General features: G+C 36.7%; 1 protein-coding gene across 3 annotated transcripts in view; it reads right to left on the reverse strand.

The window, feature by feature from the left end:
* Positions 1-22,355, reverse strand: part of LOC150108371 (pleckstrin homology domain-containing family G member 7-like) — a 289,192-nt gene that overhangs the window by 107,603 nt on the left and 159,234 nt on the right. For all 3 annotated transcript variants that reach the window (XM_090390719.1, XM_090390718.1, XM_090390720.1), the window contains 4 exons: positions 15,314-15,409; positions 12,439-12,540; positions 12,147-12,263; positions 859-1,033 (listed from right to left, as the gene is read on the reverse strand). In XM_090390719.1, coding sequence (XP_090246845.1) covers positions 859-1,033; positions 12,147-12,263; positions 12,439-12,540; positions 15,314-15,409 — 490 coding nt within the window. The remainder of the gene's footprint in view (positions 1-858; positions 1,034-12,146; positions 12,264-12,438; positions 12,541-15,313; positions 15,410-22,355) is intronic.

Raw genomic sequence — 22,355 nt, forward strand, 5'->3', positions numbered from 1 at the left:
GACTCACTTACATCCTTAACATTCGCACCAGGTTGGTACGATTTTGTTAAGCTCTCATCTATCACACCTCTTACTAACAAATCTCCGTACAACACTCGCTCTCTCATTTTGTTTAGACTCACTATCATACTCTTATTTTCTTATCATACTTTTGCCGTTTATTATTTGGTACGCTTGGTAAACATTTTTGCCAACGCTCCAGCTGCTGATTTGCCCTGTGTATCACTCCGCGTAACCGTGTGATCTCACTCATTGCATCTGTCTCATCATTTTTATTATCCGTTAATTCATTCATTCGTTCTGTATGTTTACCCTCATTCTCACTTTCAACGCCACTCTCACAGCTATCTGGTACTACCTCGCAAATATCACTATTCATACCTTGCATATCACTATTTTCTACATTCTCACTTTCAACAACGATATCACTCTCACGACCTGAAACACTCTTTAAATCCTCACATTCCTTACACTTTCTGCACACATTAACTCCACTATCATTGTCTAACCAGACTCCAACCGCTCTCCTCAAAGCATACATTTCAAAAACGGTACACTGAATAAAATCCTTTAAATTAAAATTTTTTGACAAAGATGGTGATGTGGACGCCATTGTATTCCTCCTTATAAGCGTCATGTGCACAAATAATCGTATCTATCAAATTACTAATTGAAACAACTCAGAAAACACACAAAAATCACCCAGACACGCTAAGATACGAAAAGTAAATAATACTACGTAAAATAATAATTATGATATTGATAGATAATAACAAAAAAGTTTTAAAAATCATTTCCTTTAATCTTCCTTTTGGAAAAGTTATTTCTCCACAGGAAAATCCTGATTATACTACTTACTTATTGAATTTTCCTCTGCTTCCACTATTGCAGCAATGGCTCTTTGTTCTTCTGGTTTTTCAGTTCTCAGTTCAATTTCTTTGAGGATTAAAGGTACTCTCATAATGTGCTGTACAGGGGATACCAGAAGATCTGTAAGTTGAAGTTTCTTACACCTAGGATCACGTGAGCACCACTATTAAATAAAATAAATATATTTTCAGATTAACTTGTATTAAATAGCTGTATACTATTAGTGTGAGAAAAAATGTATGCATTCTATGTGGACAGTTGCACACTAATCTAACATGGTGGCCAACAATATCTATAAGTAATATACATATCCTGTTTTTTATTTAGCAAATTATTTCATATTATTTATGAAGTTTGCTTATTATTGATACAAATATAAATGGTATGCTACATTGAAGAATAATAATATTATCATCATTCAGGCTCCATGGAGTCAAAAGACTCATCGCAGGAGGTCCTTCCTAAGAAACACAAAGTCTATCAAGACTCCTTGCAGGAGGTCCCTCCTAGGAAACACAAAGTCTATCATACCACTCCTTAAACTCATTGACTGTTCTCGCTCTCACCACTCTATCAAGCAATGCATTCCACGGTTCAACCACCCTCCATGCAAGGAAACCACTCCTCACTCTCTTGCTCACAGCTTCCTTTCGTAACTTCCAGGGATGGGCCCCTTGTCATCACTCCTTCCCGCTGTTCAACCAAGCAAACAAACTCCCCAATGTCAACCCTGTAAGCACCTCTCAACAGTTTAAAGTCTCAATCACATCACTTCTCCTTCTTCTATCTACCAAACTCTGCAGTCGACATTCCCTCAGCCGATCCTCATAACTAACATTGTACAATCCTGAAATCCTCCTCTGTAATGGTTAATTTATCCCCTTCATATCCTGGGGACCAAATCTGAGAACAATAGTCTAAGTGTGGTCTGATCAGGGTCTTATACAACAGAATGATAATTCTTTTATCTCTGCAGGTCAGCATCCTTCTCAGTATTGCAGCAATCCTCTGGGTTAAATACTGCAAAAAAAAAAAAAAATCAAGATAATTCTGTACATGACATATTATTTAATCTATAGTACATTAGTGCTGCATATGGGGAAAGAAGGAACTTGTTAATATGGGATTTGAAAACTGTTTAGTGAATCATGAGAGGGAAGACTGTACCAAAGGCAGCAGTAGAAAGAATAAAGAAAAGGAAGAAAAATTTGCCTGCGAATTTGGAGTAGTTAAAATATGAAGAAGTGTTGTAGCCACTGCATATGTTTTTACAGATCTGGTGGAGAATGGAGGGAATTAACAATGATAGCTGTGGTCAGTGATCATTAAATATTTGTAGAAAATTCACTCAGTAGAAACACAATGCTGTATATGAAAGAGTGGAGTGAATCCTTGAGATATGGGTTATTATCAATCTAACTTTTGTCCTGAGCCAAGTATTCATACAGCTCTTGCAGACTCCACCTCAAATGTGAGAACAATATTCAATGGTTGGATGGATTTGCGATTTGTATAGAATTAATAGGCTGTTCGGAGGTAAAGAAAAGCCTTGAGCAAAAGAGAAAGCATAATTCTTGGATGCTGAGGAGAGAATATCTGTAATGTGTTCATGCAAAGAAAAATTGGAGGTTAAAGTTATCCAAAAAAGACAAATCTCATCTTGTCCATATCTATGGATGAGATTTGCACTTGATTGCAAATCCAATCTAAAAAATTATACATTGGATTTGCAATCAAGTGTAGAAGATCATTCATGGATAACAGCAGGAAAGAGAATGGAAAATAAAAAGACATTTCAGGCATGAAAAGTATTTAGAATTTTATGTAAACTTGAAACTGTTAAGAATGCTATGGGATGGACTGAATGCGATATCGCATATATTGAGGGAATGTACAAAAGAGCTGGTAATGCCTTTAACTTAGTTGTTGAACAAAAGTTTGGCAATGAAGTCCCAGAAGAGTGAAAAGAAGAAAAAAAAGTGCCACTACACATGAGAGAGAAAGAGGGAGAGACAGAGAAAACTCAAGCAGTGGTGGATAGCTATAGGCCAGCAAGCAGCATATATCAGGTGTTGTAGTGGTGTTTAGAGAGGCTGGTTAGAGACATTGATGAGAATGGAAATCTTTCAAGAAAGTAGCATGGGTTGGTTGGGGGTGGGACTTGGACTTGCTACAGTAACTTGGTTACATTTTATAGTAGGTGACAAGTATATTAGACAGAGACAATGCTTACATCAAAAACTACTATTCAAATTGATGAACATGAATATTTATGTGGTTTAGCAAAAGAGATGGTTGGCTGATAAGAGCCAGAGATTTGTGTAGGGATGCAGTATACAAAAAAAAAAAAAGAAAAAAAAAGAAAAAGAAAAGTGACCAGTGGAGCATCATAGCATTCTATTCTAGTACCACTGTAGTTTAATTTATAAATTAATGATATAGTTCAAGGTTTAAAAGAGATATTGACTTCTTTGCTGATGATGCTAAATTAGAAAGGGCAATGTTAGGAACTCTGATGTAATGTTGTTATAAAAGGATTTGAATAGTTGGTGCTTTGGGCTGAAGAATGGAGTTAAATTGTTGAGGTGTAACACTTCAACAAGTGTAAAATGATGTTATTTGGCCAGAGGAAATGGAATATTGAAGTTCATTATATTGAATTAGCTTTGCTCCAGGATGGTCGAGAAGATGAGGAATCTGGTGATCTTGGTCAATATGAAAATGAAGTTAGGATACACATCGTGAAAATTGTAAAGGTTACTAGAAACAGTGCCGGCTCTAGGGGTCCTGGCACCATGATGCAATTTTAAGTTGAGTGCCCCTTACTTTTTTTTTAAATGTACCGTACTTAAAATTTAAAGGTTAAAAGGAGGGAATGTGACATTCGTATTTCTATACATTGTAGTAGTACAAGGTAAAATAAAAAATAATGTTCAAATCCTTATTAATGGCATTTTTTTTTCAAAGCATTTAAAAACAATTGTTTAATACAAGCATGGAAATTAGGACGAAAATAATTTCCACAATATTTTTTGTAACACATCTTCCAAAACGAATACACACAAACATGCACACATATATATCTTGGAAACAACCAAAATGTTGACTAATGGAGGAAACTCCAGGTAACAGACTCACTCATCTATGAGGTCATAAATGTTACAAATCCACTACAGTCATTCCCATTATTTCCGGTGTTCAGTTGACAAAGATAGCAAGAAATTAATCATGTGCACTTTCTTCTTTTCAAAAAACACACAAAGAAAGTACATTATAAATCAACTTCATTCTGAAATTTCCACTCAATGAAAAACAAAATACGTATTTTCTTCTTTTCTCCCTGAACTCTGCAGCTGGCATGTTCTCGGTTTATCCTCATAATAAACATTATGCAACTCTGATATAATTTTTCGTATCTGCCTCTGTACTCTTTCTTCATCCCATTCAAATCTTGATGATAAAATTTGAGCACAATGATCTAGATATAGCAGTGGTGGCTTGTACATAAGCACTGCAACACTGCAGCATCCCCAAAGAAAAAAATGAAAAAATTAAATTTTGTTTGTGTTTATAAATAATAACAATGCTTACAACATTATATAAATGCAATACGACATGTTAAAGGTTACAGCTTACATTTCGACATTGATTGAATAGTTAATAATTGGAATTGTTTGATTAACACTTTAGATTACGAAACAAATGCACTGCAATCTAATGCAGTGTCGGAATCATCACATTTGGCCAATTGCAGTTAGACTCGTCGATATTCATTAGCGCTTGTCACTGCACGTAATAAGTGACTCGCTGCAGATAAATTATATGCTTGAGCACATTATTTCTGTGAGATATGAAACTTTTATTATTGGTGTGCATTCGTGGTGAGGGTGAAATATTTTTGGTAAATCTTATTTTATTCTGTTAAAATAACATATAATTATTTATTTATTATAGATAGAAAGCTGAATTATGATGAGTGTCACTGTTGAAAATATGAAAATAATTATATTTTTTCAATTATTGTTACATGAAAAATTATCGTTACATGAAACAAATGCACTGCGATCTAATGCAGTTTCGGAATTATTGCATTTGGCCAATTGCAGCTAGACTCACTGATATTCATTTGCACTTGTCACTGTACGTAACAAGTGAATCTGTTACAGATAAATTGTATGCTTGCACACTCTGAGATACGAAACTTTTATTATTGGTGTGTGTGTTCGTGGTGAGGGTGAAATATTTTTAATAAAGCAATTTTTTAATATGTAAATTTATTTATTAATAAATTGGTTACTGATTAGGAAAAAAAAGAATTATTATTTTTTAATTTTGTATTATATGCAGCACCCCCTCTTAAAATTTTCACCGGCTGCCACTGAGATATAGTCCGATCAGGGCTTTATACAATTAAATCACCACTCTTATCTCTCTTTCTCTCTGGTGGTCAAAGTTCTTATTATTGCAGCAATCATCTAGGTTACCATCACCACCTTTGCAAAATGTACCCAACTTCAATTTTTTAATGATTATTACTCCAAGATTCCTTGCTTTATAGATCCCAAATTTCAAGAACTTGCATTTCATTGCATCTAAACTGACATCTTTCCCTCATTCATTTGCCCATCTACCCAGCTCATTCAAAATCCTCCTGAAGGGCTGCCACAGTGGCATTATTATTAATAACCCTTGAGAGCTTCACATCATCATCTGCAAGCAACTTAATATTTCTCTGCAATCCAACAACTATATCATAAAGGTTAAAGAAGGATAAAGAGATGAATGAAAAATATGAGTTGGTGAGAGAAGCTTGTCAGATAGATACAGCGGAATTATTACCCAAAACTGTGCTAGGACTGAGAATTATATGTATGATCGTATTAGATTCTCATTTAAAGTATGGTTGACCAGCATTTTAGCATTTAGGGTGAATTTTCTCCAGTGATTCTTTTTCACTTACTGAAGGTATGGTAATCATAATAACCTCTGCTTGGTTTGTCTTCTTAAGTACATATGATGCAACAAAATATAAAATTTAAAACATCCTTAAATGAACATCTTAGGTACAGAATCATGTCCTTCATGACATCTGTGAAATTTATCCACTGATATGAGCATTCCATTCTGAATATTATAGCTCTCCTCACATTATTCAACATGTTTTCATGCTATTAAGAAGTAATGCTACATATAATGGTCTCTGGTGTTAATACAGGATAATTCATCACATCACTGTCATGTTTAACATAATCTTGAAATGAGATAGGAGTAAATAGGTTTGGTAAATAGGTTTAAATTTACAGTGATATATCAAGATATAGGGATTGTTACTTTACAAGATAGTATATACAAGAAAAGTAAATTTCTTATTTTTTCAATATAGCTGATAATTTGGAGAAGATAACAATAGCACCAGAAAGTAATGCAGCATAATGTAAGCAGTGGGTAATGCTGTATAAGTCATGCATGCTATCAAGTATACAATGTTATTGAAACCAGGCAATCATCTACAAGATTAGTTGTAGAAGAAATGATCATATTATATGGATGCAAAGATAATTTCCATTAGATCCAAAAGAGCTGACAGTTAACACTTAATAACTTTTTCAAGAAAGAATTAAGGTTTTACTAAACAATAAGTTTTGACAAGTAAGTTAAGTCTTGACATCAGGAGGTTTTACTATTCAAGTCAATTTACCATGCAATCCCAATGATGCTTGGATAAAATTTAAACTACTGGTTTTCAATATCATAAAGGCACTAGTTGGGGGGGGGGGGGAATTAGGAATGGATTATTATTCATAATAATTGGAATTCCATGGAATCACACTCATCACAAGAGGTTGATGCCTAACTGCTACATTACCTATCATGTTTAAATTAATTAATTGACCATGCACTCACAACCCTCTGGAAAAGCGTCACTTATTCTATCTGCAAAAATCCTACTTCCTCATTCACTTTTTTAATGCATCTCATATACAACTTCTAGGAATGGCCTCTTGTTCTCATTTCAACCTTTTTCTTCTTCTCCTGTACTCTGAAAAAAAGCCAGAGGTATATCAAATAAACACTTCTGAAAAATTTATATCTCATCACATCATTGAACTTCCTTATGGCTGTCATTTCAGACTCAATCTTGCTTTTGCAACAAACCTCTCAATTCTCCTGGGGATTTTCTCATTTCTCAGAAATCAAGGTAAACAAATTGTACACAACAGTCCAGATGTGGTCTGATCAAGGCCTATGCAATAGAATTCCTATTTCTCTGTCTCTGTTTGACAATCTTACCACTGAAGTTGTTATTTGCATCCTGTACTAGCTTTGTAATGCGTCTTCGAATTTCAGTTTCCTATCAAGGAAACATAACAGTTTCCTATCATGTTTCCTAACAACAACCATTGCAACCACTGTCCCTTCTACTTTCTGCAATGCAAAAAGTTTTTACTTGGTTACAAAGTATATTATTACTATTATCACTCGTGGATATCTACATGGAATCCGGAGACAATCGTGGGAGATCCACACTAACTTTGATATACACAAAACCTATCATACCTTTTTTGAAACTCATTTGTTGTCAGGGCATTTGCAACTAATTCTAGCAATCCATTCCACTCAGTATACATGACAATAAATTATATTCTTGTTCTAATCTTTTATGAATTATCTTTATGATTTGTCAACTTGACTACAGAGATCAACTTGTATATTTCCTTTCAGATATATATTTCTATGGATTATGGAAAGGGTCCTACCCAGACCAGTTTTGTCCTCTATTGAGGTTTCATCAGTGGGAGCTAGACTTACAAAAGGAATGTGGAAAATATATTTCCACATTGATTTAACCTTATTCTCTTCCTGGGTCTGGCTCCTACTGTGGCCGACTTTTGAGTTTCAAAATGGAAGGCTTTGCATTTAGGCATACTGACTTTGCATTCCTGTGTAACATATATGAGGGAGGGACTGAAAAGTTATGATAAACGCCCAGAACATGGTTCTACCTCACTTCCTTCATGGTAATTTGTGATTATCACAAAATTTCAGCACACTCTCGTAGAAATATGTGCTATAGGTCTCTGAAATCTCAAACAATCCAAGTTTCTGGAGAGAAAAATCTTGTCACCAATGTATAAGGTAAAGATTCGTTGTGTCCTGCATCTTTCCAAGGTTTAGATCATACGTGAGAAAACCCTCAAGATTTGAATAGGCTGGTGGACTGACATCCTCCACGGAGTCTTTTTTTTTTTCAATTTTTTTTTTTATCAGTCTTTGAGCATGGATGCTAGCCAAGTAATATGTTGCAAAAATGATTCAGTGGAGGAGGTCAGTCAGCAGGCCTATTCAAATCTTCAAGGCCCTCTCACTCACAAATAATGTCTCAGAACTTTGAATTCCTTAAAAATAACTGAATTACCCCTTGTGCTGCCCCAATAAAAAATCTTCTAATAGCACTCATATCCAAATTATATAGCCTCTGTAGTTTAGTCATACTAACAATGTTTTAGGTTGGAAAGACTTAAGTTCAACAGAAAGACCTACAACCTAGACCTGGGAGAGACATCGTACAGATAAAGAACCTCTATGAGAACTTTTCAACTGAATGTGAGTTTGTTAGTCTTATACATTAGAGGGAAAGGATTTTGACTAAAGGAATTTGTTTTTCATCCTTAAAGACAGACAAATCAGTCAGAGAATATACATTTTGCAGACATGTAGACTTTGTAAATAAGATTAACCACCCTATTATAGTATTAATTAGGTTTTCTGTGGACAAGAAAATAATGTTTACCTTCTAACAGCTCTGGTTTTTAATCCTCTACAACTTAATAAAATCAACTATAGAAAGCACAGCATTTCTGACAATAAGTGTAACTGTTAGGATTTAGGACCATAATACAGCAGCAGTTGTTTGCTATTTTCTCTCTCTCTCTCTCTCTGTCTCCTGCAGAAATCATCAATAGCTGTGGGCTAAGCCAAGCACATCAATTTCCAAGTTAGTTAGCACTAAAGGAACCCTACCTTTGGAAATAAAAGAGGGCAGCTAGGCCAATGGGAAACAGCTCTGAAAAAGATAAGTGCTATTTTATATTCTCATGACAATGAACCATTCTCATGAACTGATGAAATGAAAGCTCCTTGTCCCCCCCCCCTCTGGGTGCGCCGCTGCCTTGGGGACATGTATAATGCTATGCATTAAGGGAAGGGCCACTATGTACCTGTTTCCCTGTATTAAGTGCGGGGTTACCTCTCCAAAAACTCGTGAGATTCCCCCTGGATAACCCAACAATGAGCGACCAAAAGGATCAAAACTCAGTGTTGGTCCCCTCAGTAACAGGCTCACCCTGTTACTGTCACTGAGAAGAACTCTCAGCATTTGGCTCTACTTAGTGGCATGCTCACCTCCACCACTGAGCAGAACCGCTCATGTTTCATCTGTTTCAACTCTTAGGGGTCTCGTCAGTGGGAGCCAGACCCAGAGGTGGTGATATTAAGGTCGAAGTAATGGAGAAGTCATATTTACCTATACGAGTTGCCAAAGGGGTGTCACACCCTATTATTAAAATTCTCTGGATTAGAGATAAGTTTATGGAAGTTTTTTCACTTGGCTATGCTACTAATTATATATTGCACTTTATCCTTTATCCAAGTGTTAGCAAACAAAGTTTGCATCTGAAGTACTTTCAGGACTGGGGCAACTCGTGTGATGAGGGAAGGCAAGTGATGAAAACTTATACCACCTTTACCACGAGTTGCCCCAGTCCTGAAAGTACTTCAGGTGCAAACTTTGTTTGCTAACACTTGGATAAAGGATAAAGCGCAATATATAATTAGTAGCATAGCCAAGTGAAAAAAACTTCCATAAACTTATCTCTAATCCAGATTATTTAATAATAGGATGTGACATCCCCTTTGGTAACTCGTATAGGTAAATATGACTTCTCCATTAGTTCCATTAGTATCACCACCTCTGGGTCTGGCTCCCACTGATGTGCTTTTGCACAAAAGAGGCTCTGCTTTGGGTAGGTTTTTGCCTGTCTCTGAGTGGGGCCAATGCTGAGATTATGGCTCTGTCTGGTGGTGGGGTGAGCTTGTCACTCAGTAGAGCCAATGCTGAGAAGTTCTTCTCAGTGACAGGGTGAGCCCGTCACTGAGTGGAACAACACTGAGTTGGACGGTCCTTCGGTCACTCGTATGGAGTGATCTGGGGGACTGCCTAATTTTTAGAGAGGTCTTTACTTAAACAGCACTTCAATAAAGGTCGAAATCAGTCTGGGTAGTGGCCCTTCCCTTAATGCATAGCATTATACATGTCCGCAAGGAGATGTGCTTTGCATTATGGGAGGTACTAAGGCAAGTGATGAGAACTTATACCACCTTTACCACGAGTCTCCCCAGTCCTGAAAGTACTTCAGGCGCAAACTTTGTTTGCTAACACTTGGATAAAGCATAAAACCCATATATAATTAAAAACATGAGCAAGTTACTGAGCATAACCTACCCTTCACAAAACCATGTCCCCCCCATTTCTGTCTGTATTTTGCTCTTGACCAACTTCTCTAGTACCTTGACTACTACTCCTGATATGCTGATCAGTCGGTAATTGGCTACATCAGTCTTACAGCTTCCTTTATGTAATGGAACTATATTAATAAATATGATCATCATTAACAAATCCATGGTGAACTCAACTCAGAATCTGTTATCATCATCTACTGGCTCTTGTATCCTAATTAACTTTTGCAATACATTTAACTACCACTGCAGAAATACATACTGATCTATAATTTAATATTTTTAGTATCACTTATGCTGTGGCATTATTTAGCTACATTTCACCCTTCCAGAAGAGAGACCTTCATTAAACAACATGGTCCAGAGCAAAGTTTATTCTCCAGCACATTCCCTTGAAATGCTTGGCAAGCTCTCATCTAATCTTACTCCACCTTAGTAACACCCAAAAGTGCTCAAAATTCAATACTCCTCTTGATCAGCTATCCACACTCTTCTTCTCCTCCTACAATATCTTCATCTGCATGAAAAAGTGACTGTGAAATTGCACTACTATAGTCACATATTTCCATCTCCATCTAGTAAGGTCATTCCCTCTTTTCTTTATAATCATTTTTTCTACTGGTTGCATAACAACAACAACAAGAAAAAAAAAATCTCTGGGCTTTCTTTTGGTCAAGTCAAATAACTGCTTCTCATTCCTCAACTTCCTTAAATGTATTAGTCACTTTCCGACATGAGATTTCTACTATTTGATCAGTTATTCACCATTTCTTTCCATGACCTCTGTTTTTCTGAAATTCCTATTTAATTTCATTCTACACCTTCCTTATCATTCTCCTCACTAGATATACAATCAGCATTTTCAAACAAATGTTTCAACCAATTCCCAGATAGCGTTGATTTCCTTTTATGTTCCCTGTTCCATTTCTGCTAAAGCCATTTCCCAAGTCTATGTGCACTATAGCAGTCACAAGGAGAAGGAAACTTTAAAAAAAGCATCCATGCACTTTCAAACCATTTTGGAAACTTTTCTTTTTTACTGTTAACCAAAGATAAATTATCACCTCTCTCTCTCTCTCTTTGTTTGATGTTTTATCAAGTATCCTGTTCCTGTCACCTTTATGCTATTTTGGATAAAGGGGCCATTCTGTTTAGAGAATATCAGGAGTAAATTAAATTCCTGCAATCAGATAAGTATGGGCATGTAATTTATTTTATTTATTTTTTTGTAATAATGAATTATTTGTGTAATTTTGTATTTGAATTATAAAAACTAACCATTTCCCTTGAACTCTAATAGTATATTCTCCTGTTCACTCAGCTGTGACCAAGACGTGAGTAAGTAAACAGATGCTACATTGATTCATCGGTTTTGAATATTGTCAATCAACTCTCTCTCTTCTCACTCTCTCTGATGATGTCTTTATAAGAAGGAAGAAATATATGGGAGCTAATAAATTCTGTTATATAATCTTTACATGTGGTAAAGCATTAACTAGATGAGTAGTACTAGGACTCAGAGTAACTATATGAAAAAACTCCTTACAACCACAGTGTGATTAAATTGTCAACTAAAATATTCAAGGTCTTCTGTATTCATAAAAAACTTTGTGCAGTTATAATTTCTAGTTCCAGCATTTTCTAATCTATTAAAATTGTAAACCTACTTATAATAAATCTGTTAATTTTATCTTTCAATACACAGCACATATCTGTTAATTTTATCCTTCAATACACAGCACATAAAAAAACAAACCAACCTTTTCAAATTCATTAAATTCCACTTGCCGTCGTAATGTTTCCAGATAGTTTAGAGCATTGATATAATTCAAAGTATAGCGGTGGTAAGCTTGTGTTAGTGCTGTAGCCTTCGAACTCTACATAAAGAAATACATGTTTAGTCACTAATAGAAATATGGAAGATATTTGCTGTTTAATTCTGTTGTTAAAAGGTGCATACATGCAGTAATAAAAGACAGTTTTTGGTTATAACTAACCCATTGAAAGTGTAATTTGAAAGTGAAAGAATACAGAAAATTCCATTGTACTTACTTTCTGGAAAAGTTTCACCAAAACTTCTGTTGTATCTATTTCACCTCCATTAATCTTCTGTAAAATGAGTGCAAGGAACTCTTTGCAAAAAGCGTAAGTCACCTAATAATAGATTGGAAATGTAGTAAATTCTGATGTTGTGAATATTATTAATCTTATACTGATCAGTGTTATTTCACTCATTCACAAAGTAGACAGCATTAAACAATAGCTTTGTGATATTCTATTCTTGTAAATGGCTTATTAAGACTCTTATTAAGACTTCTTAAAAGTCTTCTTATGATAACAATCCTGAGTGTGTTATCATAAGATATTGAGACAGTGGTTAAAGTATTGGAAAAGTTGGTTAAAGGTAAAATTCAGGAATGGGTGGATAGGAATATGATACTCTATGGGAGGAAGCATGGTTTTGTAAAAGGTAGGTCCTGCCTTAGTAATTCATTCATATTTTATAATAAATGTGACAGCATAATTGGATAAAGCAAATGGTACTGCTGGACTTTGCAAAGGCATTTGACAGAGTACTAAATGGAAACTATTACATCTTGGTGGAGCAAATGGGAATGGACATGAGTCTGGTCATGTGGAAAGGGGGGGGGAATGGAAGATGACAGAGAGACATCAGAGGCTAGTGTATGGTGGGTGGAATCAAGGTAAATGAGGGTGACTAGTGGAGTGGAATCAAGGCAACTACTCTTTTAATTTGTATATTAATAATGTAGGGAAAGATTTAAGGGGAAAGGGTATTTAGTTTGCTGACAATGCAATAGCCGATAAAGGTGATGCAGATATCCTGCAGGATGATTTAAATAAATTGACAGTGTTTGCAAAGGACAACAGTTGTTAATTTAATATTACAAAATGTAAGATAATGCACATCAGGATGAAAAGCTTACATACTTTGTATCATTCTAATCGTACTGAATTATGAGAAATGGACAAGTATGGTGTAAAGAGATATTTATAGTTCAGAGGACATATTGCAAGAGTTGTCAAAATAACTCAAGGGATTATTTGGATGTCGAAGACAAGTAAAGATAAAGAAGTTATTATCCCTCTTTATAAGGTTATGATTTGGTAACATCTTGACTACCGTGCACAGATTTGGGCACTTGGTTTTCTTAGGGATCAGGAGGTGGTGGAGAAAATTCAGAGATGAGCAACCAAGCTAGTGATAGGTCTGTGGAATGTACCCTGTGAGAATAGACTGATGGTGTATATGCACTGCAGAGTTTAGTTGACAGGCAGAGGAGAGGGATTCTATAAAAATTACACAAAAGAAATTTTTCAATACATGATGAGTAGGGAGAGAACAAGAAGTCAACCTTGTAAGTTTTGTGAGAGTATGGTTAGTAAGGGTGTGCAGACTAGATTTGTTGCTTAGAATTAGTGAATGAGTAGAATGGATTGCCAGAGGTAGTTGTGAGGGCTCCAAAGGTGAATGAGTTTAAGGAGAGGCATGATAGGTATTATGTGAATAAAGGTTAGTGTAGGTCTCCAGAGTGATGAGTCTTTTGACTTCATGGAGATATTCATATAATAACAACCAGTGGTGCACTCAGGATTTAATTTTTTTTTTTTGGGGGGGGGAGTCGAGTTGAACGGATACATCTTGCTAAGTAGTGATCGGTTTGCCCGAGCACTACTTCATTTGCCTTGTGTTCACAGCAGCCATGATTCCTGAGAACTATAGGATATTCTCACTTTATGTGACTGCTAATTCATAAGTAGTATAGAAATAGAAGACACTACATAACATAAATAAAAAACTTAATTTTAATTAGGAAAAGATTTTTGGAAAATTTTCTAGTGTTTTTTCTTCCTTTTTCTTTGGGGGTGTCAGGGCCCTCCCCCCATCTCTGGGTGCGCTACTGATAACAACATTATTAATCTCTCTAGGTTGTAGGTTGAGAATTATAAAATTAATAATGGTTATCTTTATACATTATCCTGATTTTTTTTTTTTTTTCATCCACTGCTAACCATTGATCTCCTGATTTGATACTTTTTTTTTCATCTTTTTGGGACGGAAAAGGGTTGGAGCATACTAACAACAAATCTTCAATATGTGAACAAGCTTTGAGGGAAAAAGAAACATTATATGTGTGTTTTTATAATAAAAGCTGCAAATGGCAATATTTCAGGAAATATATAAAAAGGATAAATGCATATTAGATAGAAATGGCAGCCACTTAGGCACTAAGCATAAAGGATCAGCGAATCCATCGATTTACAGCATCTGTTTCAAGGTTAGTATTGTACTAAATATAAACAAGCATAATGAAATATACCTGGACATATTGCAAATATTACCCATTTAATTATGCATATTTATACTTAGTGCAACACTAACCTCAAGACATGGCTGTTAGCTGGTTGCTCCCAGAACTAAATTTACACATAAGTTTGACTAACCATAGCTTAGGGCCTCACATTACAAGGGGACTTCTATCTCGGTTGATAACTTTACTCAGATAAAATTTACTCAGTAGAGGGGTTCTTAAAGGTTATTGTTTAGGACCACAACAACTTTAAATTCAGCCCTGACTGCTCTGCTATAACTTCATCCTAAACTGTCACTTGCATTGTCGCATGGTTTTATCATCATTGGTCCATACTATAAAACTCCAAGATTTCTTCTTTATGTTATCAGTGATCTCTCACATTCTAGATATATATTTCCATAATGGAAGAAACGTGTATCACATGCATTTTTTTCCCCCACATAGCATTATACCAAATATACATGATCATTTTTTAAAATAGTTCCTTAACAATATTTACAAATACAAAATGTCTTCTTAGAACTGAGATTTTCTGAAGAACAGTTGAAATAATACACCAATTCACAGTTGAAATAATCCATCATACTTACGCAACACAGTTCATCCAGATTTCCAAAGAGAACTTCTGGTTCAGCAAACATTGCAAAACCCTCGACTTGGATTTTTTTCAGTGGTTCCATGAATACCTGAAATGATGCATTCATAATATTTACTACACATTCAACCATAAAAAAAATAAAATAATAAGATAAATTTTTCTCATTTCCATTATGCATATGAGAATGTCAGGAGTTTATTAGCAATTTTCTTATGTTTGTTTGGTGCTCTTCTGTTGATAATGGAGGGCAGTAAACATACTGTGAAGACTGAAGTTTACGTGTGATTATGTGTTAACAAGAGTTTAATGATTCTAGGAATGTGCAGCAAATTCTATAATTTCTCAATGAAGCCAGGTAAAATAAACATTTTCAGGCAGATTATGTAATTCATATCTTCAAGGTGGAGTCAATCATCCATTTATACAAAAGCCTATCAAAGTTTTCATATAAACCATAAAGTCTAAATCTTTCCTGATAATCAACACATCCCATTTTCTCCCTCTTCTCAGATAACATGCCAGCCTAGTTGGCCAAGTAGTTAACATATCCACTCTCCAGCCAAAAGGCTGTGGGTTTGAATCCTGTCATGGGCATGGATGTTTGTGTTTGTCTGTGAAAATACTAGTGGTGGTAGTGGGCAGTAGATGGCATTGGTGCAGATGATGCGAATTGCTGTAGTTGGCAGATTGAGTGGTGAAAATGGAGAACTGTAGAGTAGGTGCCCTCCATCGATGAATCTTTGGACTCCTTGGAGGTGTGACATTATAATAATAATAACAGTAACATTAAGATTATAATTTCCACCATATGCTTAGATGTTAACAATGTCCTTTGTTCACCTGCATTCTCTGGAAATCTCCATGGCATGCTGCTTTATTTCTTTAAACATAATATATTAACATTTAAGAAGGTAATACCATTTTAATGTTCAATGTGCACTTTGATGTTCAAAATTTGCCTTTCATTAATCTGAACACTCATCCTGTTATTATTTGGAATACCCTTCGATTTCATTTTCAGTCTTCTTTTTTTTTATTTTTTATGTTGGGCCCACATATGAGAGGTTAGCTGGTCAACCTATAGTACTGTATATGGGTAGTGGGTTGGGAAAGGAAAAATTTGTTTAGATTTGATTTAAAAGCCTGTATGTTGTATTCTTTGGGAAATAAGTCAGGGGGAAGACTGTTCCACAGTACTGCAGTAGCAGGGATAAAGAAGGAGGAAAAGAAACATGTTCTGTGGGTTTCAAGGTATACTGTGAAAGGATGTTGGGTGGCAGCTGTATGTGTTCCAATGGTCTTAGTACAGAGTGGTGGGGGATTATTGATGCTGTTTCAGATGAACATTTCCCATGGAAATATTTATATAATACACAAATTGCAGAAACCAAGTGTCTATGTGAAAGTGAGGGGAGCGAGTTGTTGAGAGATGGGTCATTTATCAATCTAATTGCTCTCCTCTGTATTGAGTCAAGCATTTTGAGGGAGCTTTTAGGAGCCCCACTCCAACTGTGAGAGTAGTATTCGATTACTGAAATATCTAAATCTTTTAAAATGTTACAGATTTTTTTTATTTTATTCAGTTTAAAAGAACCATCTGTCCTTAGATGGATACCAAACTATTTTCAGATTTTTAAACAAACTCTTCCCTTAAACGAATAGACACGCCCAATGTATTACTATTATTAAGTGACACATCCAAGGACTCATTGCAGGAGCGCACACAACTGCACCACACACCCAAATCACTGTGGCCCCTACTCAATCGTCCAACTACAACACAACTACATTAACAGCATCTATTGTATTTTTTTTGTCAGTCAACTCTGTGTGTTGTCAGTGCTAATTTGTCTGAATGCAGAATGAAAACCCCAAGTTTCAGGAGAAAAAAACTTAGATATCTGAAAAAACACTCAAAATCTTGAATTTAAAAAGGTTTTTCAAAATTTCCAGAAGGGACACTTCAGAATTATTATTATTATCATCATCTCAGGCCTCCAGGGAGTCGAGGACTATCAAGGGAGGATATAAATCACCCAAAACCAACTATCATACAGTCTCAAATTCATTTACACTATATGCACTCACTAACCCTAAAGGCAAACTATTCCACTCACTACTCTATGAGCAAAAACCTTGCTCTTACCCCTTTCTCAACTATGAACAAACTTAACTTCCATATAATGAAAAATTTCATCAGACGATATCCTATAACATCCATTCAAAAGTTTATAGACCTCTATCATATCACCCCTCTTTCTCCTCTTAATCAGAGTTTGTAATCTACATACTCAGGTTTGTCCTCATAATCTAAATTCCATAATCCATAAATAGTCTTTGTAACTTTTCTCTGCACCCAGGACCGACCTTTTCTATAAAGGGACACGGGTGTAAGAAACCGTTTGGGGCCCTAAAATATTTTTCAAAGGTAAAAATTAAAGGATTCGAAATAAACGTATTGTAAAACCTTTTACCTGCAAATGATTTTGGCACAGGAAAACAAAAAAAAAAAAAAACACATTCGAAATATAAATACGTTTCCGCAAATGTGTACCAACCAACTCGATCGTGGGGCCGGGGTGCATTGCACCCACTGCACCCCCGAGATGGTCGGCCCTGTCTGCACCCTTTCCATAGCTTCTTTATCTCCTTGGAACCTGGGAGACCAAATCTGCACACAATAATCCAGGTATGGTCTTATAAAGAGGCAAAATAACTTCCATATCCTTACATGCCAAGGTTCACTTCGACATCGCAATTATCCTCTGAGTTGCATTTGAAACTTTTGCTATGTGACCTTTGAACTTCAAATTCCTATCCAACATTATGCCAAGTTCTCTAGCCTCATTAGTTTCTTATAGCATAACCACGCTAATATAATTTATATATAAGTATATATCATTTATAATATAAGTTCTTGAAATCAAAGCAACGCTATTTTTCTTATATTGTATTGTAGATGCAAGTCTTCTTCATGTTTTCTAGACGCCCCTTGCTCATCTCAGATCGATGGAGGAAAAAACGAGAAACACGGATAACCTACTTATAGGGATTCCCAATTTATGCATGCTCCATTTACAAATCGCTATGTTGACTTCGTTGAAAATTAACAATTGCATTTCGTTGCCTGACGAATTTTCAGTACACTGGAGTTGACAGAAAGTCGCCATTTCGAATTTTGTTTGTGCCCTAAGAAAAGCAACGAGATGTAGTCTAAAGGTAAGAAGGTAAGGGTGTTTGGTTATAGCTCATTATCGGGAGGTGGGGGTGGTGAAACAGGTCATCACCCACTCGCTGTTAATTGCATTAAAACAAGTACAATTTTGTTTTTATCCAGCCTGTGCCAATCAAGATTTATAATCTATCGATCTCAACCTATTACTCCCTGAAATATAGTTGGCATTGTTTTACTCCTAAGTTTTATTTTCTTTTAATATAAATCAAGTGAATATTAAATCCAGCATCATTTCAATGCGAATACAGAAACTAGTGGCGCACTCAGGATTTAATCTTGGTCGGGGGGGGGAGCAGAGTTGAGTAGACGATTTGAGAATACACACTACGCATCGCATACGACCTATGACTAGGGTGGCCAGATGTACCCCATTTACTGAATTAAATTTATAAAATACCCTTTTGTAAAATTTTAAATGGGATACGAAAAATACCTCTTTTCGGTGTTTCGGACATAATATCCATTTTTCAGTTTTCTGTACTAAATAAATAAATATTGACTATTGCCTTTACTGTGAATGCCACCAAGTAAGCAAAATGTAAACGCTACAAATCATATAATACCAAGTTTAGGCGATTATATAAGAAGAAAATTAGCCGCAGGTAAATATTTTGTTGAAATGCATTCTCAAAGACTCGAAAAACAACTTTGTATCCTGCTTATATAGATCGTTACAGGATGTTTATATTATGCTTACTTTGTAGTGCTCTGCACCTGTCACACGCCCGACACGAGGGGAAGTACGGGCTCCCGCGGTCACTTGAGATCTTTTTTTATTTCATTGTATTAACGTAAGGCAATAAATTCTATAAATATTACTTTAACCCTTTTCACAGAATGTCCTCTTCATCGTCATCAAATACGGAAGAAGAAAAAATATAGAGGTTAAATCAAGAGAAAAAAAAGAAGATAAAACATCAGAATTATTTCAACGAGGAGTGGCAGAAAACTTACGCCTGGGTGATTAAAGGAAGAACTGTTGGTAAAACGAAATTGTGAATTTTCCATAATAAATTGAGGTGCTTATGACCTTAAAAAGCATATGCTAAGTAATAAGCATAAAAAAGGGAAAGTATTAGCTAGTAATCCAACTTTAAATTCATTTTTTATTTCTTCGACGTCGTCATTAGTTTCGACTGAAGAACAAAAGACTGTTGCCTCCGAAGCTACGTTTGCCTATCACACAGTGAAATATGCGCATAGCTATCGCTCATCGGATTGTATGAATTCATTATTCAAAACATCATTTAGTGATTCAAAAATCGCTTCTCAATTGACATGCGCGCGAACAAAAATATTTAAAATAATAAATGTTTTAGCAAAAGACTGTGTATCTACAGTTGTTGAGAATTGAGGAGAAAATCACCCATTTTCAATTGCAACAGATTCATCAAATAAATATCTGTAATTTAGAAAAATATCTGTAGATATTTTTCTAAATCTAGTGGAGGAGTTCAAACAAAACTTTTGAGTTTCTTTAACAGCCAGTCAGAAACTTCAAAGGATATTTCACTTTCTTTATTATCTTTGTAGTATACAAGATTTAACAATATATAGTACACCACTTTGGCAATTCGATAGTAGAGGTATGTAAGTTTCTGTTCACTTAAAACCTTGATATTCCAGATCTACCTACTCACTGATGAGAAGTTCTCTCTATTTGCAGCGTATCAGGATAGTATTTATTCATTGTTGGATTTGTTACTAATATTTTGTTATTTATATTTGTTGTTTAGTTTGTTGTACTAACCTTTTGCATTTTTAGTACTAACTCTACTAAATTGCTGGTAGTGCGTTTCGACGCACTACGGGATTTTCTTTCAGAGTCTTAGGACTCTTAATTTTTCTCTTTTTTTTAGAACGCAGAGACCAGTCATGAGCAGAGTAATCCCCGTCCCCCCCCCCAGGACCCGGACATTAGGAGTGGAGATTCCAGGAATGGAGGATCCCAGAGTCTTAACTACAGCCCTTAAGGAGCTAATAGGAGTTTCCAACATCTACTCCTTCACCCCGTATGGAGGAGGACGATTTCTTATTGTGGTAAAGAACTTAGTTTCGAGAGATCAACTTCTGAAGGGTTTCCCCGTCCAAGGGAAGCAGGTGACCCCTACCATGGTGGGGTCGCAAGTACGTCAAATTAAGATCGACCGCTTCCCTATGGAATATTTAGAAGCCGGAGAAGACGTGCTCGTACAAACTTTCAGTAAATGGGGAAAAGTGAGTAATATAAAGAAGAGCGTCTCTAAGGAGGACTCCGGCGAAGTCATCTTTGCCATGGACATGCGACAGCCAGTGCCCAGCCTCGTTACCATCGGCACGTCGCGTGTCATGGTTAATTATCCAGGGGTACAAAGACAGTGTCTGCGATGTGGCTCGGTAGAACATCTGGGAAGTGACTGCCCCCGAGCCAAGTGTTTCAACTGCGTCGGGCACATCTCCAGCCAGTGCCCACACCCCTGCCGAAAGTGCTCCAATACATAGCGCAAAATAACATCGTGACCTCTGCGCACATTCGCAGAGCGGTAAGGGGCACCGATCGAACCTTTGAACCCGCAGCCTGCTCGAGACGCCGGTGAATTTCCGGTACTCCACAACACCATCGGGGAGAAAACATTTACACAGACAGTTCTAGGGAAAATTAAGAAGCGTCCTGCACTAAAAACAGCAGAAGATACTGTTTCCCCCCCAGCAACAACATCAGCTGAGGAAACAGTCCCCCCACCCTCGGTCATTACCACCGACGGAGGAACAACGAACAACCGAGGATACAGATGAAGCTAAGGATAACACTCCACCAGCTATCCCCCCCTCAACAACAGCGGAGGAGGCTTCGTCTGTAGACGCTCCTAAGATTTCCCCTGTAATAGTCAACGTCCACCCTGCAGAAGAACAGAAGACAGAGGAAGGGAAACATCAACTTCCCCCCCCCCCCCAAAGAACCTCCTAAGAAGAGGAAGGAGCAGGCTTCCCCTAAAATGGGAAAAAAACACCGAAGTCACTCCAGAAAAAGCACGGACTCGACAACATCTGAGTTCGAAATGGAGGTGGAAACCCCTTCCCGCCATCAGGAGAGCATTAACTCTAAAATTAGTAGACCCACCGGCTCCCATTTCAACTGCTTTGACCATCAAATAGTGAATAATAAATTAGCAAGCTTCAAGATTAAGAACAGCCATCACGAGTTCGAGGTCCTCTCGAGCTCGTGTGCAGAACTGGAAGCCGGTCCGCAGGGTGCGGGATATACTACCTTCTCCCCACAAATTGAAGCCTTAAGCAAATATGTCAAGCAATTGCGAATCAAGGACCTAGGCCGGATATAACAATGTAAAACATCATAATGCCGCCACTCCCCTTTTTGTGTTACCTCGCTCAACATCAGAGGACTCCGTTCACCATCTAAACAAGAGGAGATGTGGAAGCTCATGCTAGCGTTCAAAATCCGGCTTTTGTTCCTGCAGGAAACGCACTTTTTCCATTACAAGGACATGCAGGAACTAAGCCATAAGTATCCCGAAACATCGTTTTGGAGCTTCGGCAACAGAAACAGCTCCGGGGTTGGGGTACTTATGCTACCCCCCCCCCCCTCGGATCCTTCCATAACATCCAGAGGGACGCAGAAGGGAGAGTTCTCGCCATCGACTGGAAGTACTGGGGCTGTACCACTAGGTACATTAACATCTCGCCCCGGCAGATCCAACATCAAGATCGACTTTCTTCCAGTCACTTTATACTTACTTATATGGCGCCCATCACGTCATCCTGATGGGGGACTTTAACTGCGTGGCGGACCCGGCCTACA

This window comes from Typopeltis vanoorti, chromosome 3, assembly GCF_054136105.1.
Source record: "Typopeltis vanoorti isolate ZY-2024b chromosome 3, IOZ_Tvanoo_1.0, whole genome shotgun sequence".
Lineage (NCBI taxonomy): Eukaryota > Metazoa > Arthropoda > Arachnida > Uropygi > Thelyphonidae > Typopeltis > Typopeltis vanoorti.